This window comes from Loa loa, assembly GCF_000183805.2.
Source record: "Loa loa unplaced genomic scaffold supercont3.34, whole genome shotgun sequence".
Lineage (NCBI taxonomy): Eukaryota > Metazoa > Nematoda > Chromadorea > Rhabditida > Onchocercidae > Loa > Loa loa.
In genome coordinates, this window is record NW_018108214.1 from 88,905 (window position 1) to 93,202 (window position 4,298).

General features: G+C 35.5%; 1 protein-coding gene across 1 annotated transcript in view; it reads left to right on the top strand.

Annotated features, from left to right (window-relative positions):
• LOAG_17009 (bromodomain containing protein) overlaps positions 1–4,298 on the top strand; it is a gene marked incomplete at its 5' end in the record, with an annotated part of 13,413 nt that overhangs the window by 8,092 nt on the left and 1,023 nt on the right. The window contains 9 exons of the mRNA XM_020449668.1: positions 260–361; positions 479–646; positions 1,190–1,314; positions 1,474–1,694; positions 2,230–2,482; positions 2,826–2,960; positions 3,032–3,262; positions 3,432–3,634; positions 3,793–3,936. Coding sequence (XP_020306756.1) covers positions 260–361; positions 479–646; positions 1,190–1,314; positions 1,474–1,694; positions 2,230–2,482; positions 2,826–2,960; positions 3,032–3,262; positions 3,432–3,634; positions 3,793–3,936 — 1,582 coding nt within the window. The remainder of the gene's footprint in view (positions 1–259; positions 362–478; positions 647–1,189; positions 1,315–1,473; positions 1,695–2,229; positions 2,483–2,825; positions 2,961–3,031; positions 3,263–3,431; positions 3,635–3,792; positions 3,937–4,298) is intronic.

A 4,298-nucleotide genomic window follows, 5' to 3' on the forward strand; every position in this document is an offset into this window, starting at 1 on the left:
CATCACTAGCATCATAAATTTTATAATGTACACCAATATCGCATGGTTCACGAGTGCCAAAGCTCAGTGTAACAAGTGAAAGCGGCATTTTGTGTGGATAAGCCGGTTAATGTCGATATCACTTGTCGGCAGGATCCGCCATCCATTGCTGGTTCCTTATTGTTTAGCTTAATTAAGTTTAGATTTGCATAAATGTTCGGTTCATTGTCTTAGCTTATAAAGCAATATAAAATCACCCTTGAATTTTCGCTTTTTGCAGAGGATCCGCAAAATTTTATCGATCCGAATGTCATTGCTTGTTTGGAAGATATCCTGGATACTTTATGTGGCAATGAAGAACGCCCAGACAGAGGAAAAAAAGGTATATTAAAATCTATTATAATACAAGAATTTAAATCGTATTCTTTCTTCAAATTTATGTTCGTTCACATTTGAACTTTTCGTTTAGATCTGCATCATCAAATTTCTTTTTTTGCAGTACGTTTACGTAGACTGGATAACAAGTGCAAACGTGGTTGGTGGATGATATCAAATGGGAAACTAATGGAGCAACTGCGGGGTGCGTTTCACGGTCGAGGTATACGGGAGCGGGTATTACATCGTTTGCTTATTAAAGACAATTTCACATTCAATCCAAGTACTCAATGTAAGTATAATTAACTTTGCAGGTATTACCGTAAAGAATGTCTTGATGTTATTCTTAAATTGTGATTTCCATTTTCATTCGTCGAAAATGAATGATCTGTAGTTGCGTTGTCAGCAATCAGAATATTCTTTTGTTAATATTTTCATCCTTCAGTGAGCTAGAAACGAGTTTCTGCGATGCAAGTGCCTATGTTGCTAGACATCAAACCGCTCTGTTGAATTAACTAAATAGTCAAGCATTTGAGAGTTCAGAACGATCGTTTCTGCCAATCACTATGGCATAATCTTTTATAATTTATATCCTTTTATATTTTATCATACTCCATATCTATCAATCATTGCCACCTCTATCTTGCAATGGAGTTTCAACATTTTATGAGAAAGATTTAAACAGGATACCTTTGCTACAAAATTTTAAAATTCGATTTGCATAATCTAAAATATTTTGGTTTCTTCGCTCTTTGACAAGCAGAAGTACTCTGTCTATCATACTTTTTGTCCTCTTTTTGTAGCATTTTGTACTTCTGAAATCACTAAATTTCAGTAAAATTGGAGCGTGTTAGTCGGCCGTTGACAAACAACGAAATCAACAAAGCAATGATAATAAGACTTGCTGCCCTTATTTCATCATTTGAACAAAAAGTTGTCGCAGCCAATATTCACTGTCGAGTAAGTGATTTTTTTGAACTCAAGATTGGATTTGTTTCCATAAAAATTGTAAAAAATTTTCTATTTTAACTAAATTGAACTAAATTGCTGGTGCAAGAAAAAGATGATTTTAGCTTAAATCAAAACACTTGATGAAAAAAAATCTTAAAGTTCTTTCAGCCAATGTTTCCGACTGGAGATAACCGCGACGATGATACAGAAAGTGAAGATAGTCTGGATGCTTGGACTTTGGATGATGGTTATGTATTGACTGATGAAGCAGAAATTAATGAAGACTGTCCACTGTTCGAGTGGGATAATTTCAAAGCGTTGAAAGTGCGACTTTTAGAAGTCGAGAAAAGTATTGAACGTCGGTATTTGCTTCATCGCTATTATGCAGGGTAAGAATTTTGTTTCGTTTAATGTTCTTGTTTTTAAAGAAAGCAATCGCTCAGCAAGGTATATTACCTGATAATTGGAAAAATGCACGATTGATGTTGTTTTATTTATATCTTTTAGAAAACGTTTATATTCCAGCTAAAAACCATTAATTTTTGCCCACCCTTTATTGATACGTTTTGAGTTGTTATCACTTTAAAATCCATTCAGCCGTTATCAAAATAAATAAAAATTGAATCTCTTCGTATACTGCGAATACTACGAAGAGGTTCAATTTTTATTTCTTTGAGTAGGAAATTTATATTTCGTCGGAGATATACTTGTTTGTTCACTTTGTTTTCATTTCATTATGTTTACGAACAATCGTTAGAAATTCCTTTAAAAAATGATTCTTGCCAAAAGCGGTATCATTTCTGAAATTATGACGTTTATGGAGATTTAAAAGAACTACAGCATTTGAATCATGGCTATTCCTTCTCGCTTCGTTTTATATCATTTGTGTTTGCGAAAGAATTTTTTAGCAACTTTAAATTTCAGTTCTACGATACCGGCTGAGAAGATCCTGCGCACTCAACAACAGAATAATCAAAATGGTAGCAGTGCAGATACAAGTAGCATCGTAGATGTTAGTGAAGTCCAATCAGAAACTAGTGATTCAATCAACTCCAATTGTCCGTTTGATGGTGCCGCTATCACGGTTGATGAAAGTGGTAATACTGAACTTTTACAGCGTTGGCGTAATTACGTTCAGCAAGCTAAAACTGGTGGACAAATTATGTTTGCACTGCAGGTTAGCTTTGAATAAGTATTGTTGTCAAGATGATCCATCTTTCAAGTCGGCACTTTTTTTTATAGGAAAATTTCAAGGTTTGCCATACTCATTTTCCTACTACTTCTTATTATACTTATTTATGAAAAATATTTATAAGAATAAAAAATGCAAATGTTCAATTATTCAGTTTCTTATCAGAGAGCAATTTGTGTTTCTGGAGGGATAGTTCAAAAGCCCGAATAGATATGAATTGCGGAATGAAGAAGTGCAGGATGTTTCGTCTGTGATACCTTCGGTTTTTGTTCGTGATTTTAATTAGCGGATTAATTTTGATTCCAGTACTTGAGTCAATGAAATTTAGGCTTTGGACTCAGCCATTGCATGGGAAAAATCGATAATGAAAGCGAGCTGTCAGATTTGTCGAACAAGTGAGAATGAAAGTCAACTGTTACTTTGTGATGCTTGTGACATGGGTTATCATATGTACTGCTTCCGTGTAAGTTGTGAAGATTTTGAAAGTTGGAGTTTTGAACCCTGTCTTGCTAACTGTCAACTGTGTACTTCTAGCCACGAATAGCTACAGTCCCAGATGGTGAGTGGTACTGCCCTTTATGTGTCCAGCGAGCCTGTCGAAAGGTGCTTTGCCTTCTTTGTGCCAAGTGGAATCGCCCAAATTCGCAGCCTCTGGAACCGATTATCGTATGTTCGAAATGTTACAATGGTTACCATGCATCTTGTTTCGATCGTTCACCAACACTTAATGATCCCAAACAATGGACCTGTCCGGGCTGCCTCAATGTAAGCTTTGATCTGTTATGCGCTAGATTACTCTAAAATCTGTCTTAATTTTTCACATGTTCTGACATTCTTATCTCATATTTCCATCTATTTTTCGGATGGCATCTCTTATCGTCTAGAATATAAATTATTGATTTTTTAGATATAATAATTTGGTTCCAATTTTAAGGCTGATGGTTTCTCGACAGAACTCGCAAATTCTCTTCTAAATGGTGATGTGGAAATAGCGCTTGCTCAACAGGAGGGCCAGGAAAAGCAAACTGGTTGCGTACAGGAGGATGCAAGCGGACGTCAAGAAGCTCCACGACATAGGCGAAGAATGACACCAGCCGACTATGATTTTCCTCTAGATATGATGAAGAACCTTTTTAAGTTCGTTTAGAAAATCTTGAATTTTAATTCTAATTTTTCGGGGCGCATTTGTCAGATAACTGAAATGAGATGATCTCTGAGATCCAATTCATGCATTTTTCCATCAAATTTCGACAGTTTTCGGTAATTTTATTTTAAAAATGATAGGAAAATTACAGCACGATGCTGGATGAGCTGTGGGCGAGACCTGAGTCGGGGCCGTTTCAGTATCCTGTTGATACTAAAGAAGTACCATTTTATAAAAAAGTCATCAAAAGACCGATGGATCTAAATCAAATGCGAATGAATGTTGAAAATAACAAGTTAGTTCTTTGTTCATCCTTAGATTTTGAGAATGTGTGTTTTAGGAGCGTGAAGGGGGGAAAAAAAACGGTGTAGACTAAAGATCGAAGAATCTGTATATAGGGAATAATGTCGTGAAATAGTAAAGACTGCCAGATAATTTATTTGCCGAGCTCAGTGGTTCAATCAAAATTCCAATCAAACTTCAATCAAATCTATCCAAATGAAGCGCTTAGTGCGAAAGCGTTTGTGAGGAAGTCGATTTGTTTTGTGAATACGCAACAGTAAGGAATATTAACCTTTATCGTAATAAGAGATTGAAAAAATCCACCAATGTTCGTAGAAGCAAAGAATAAAACAGAAGAAGCGAAGAATAAAAAAG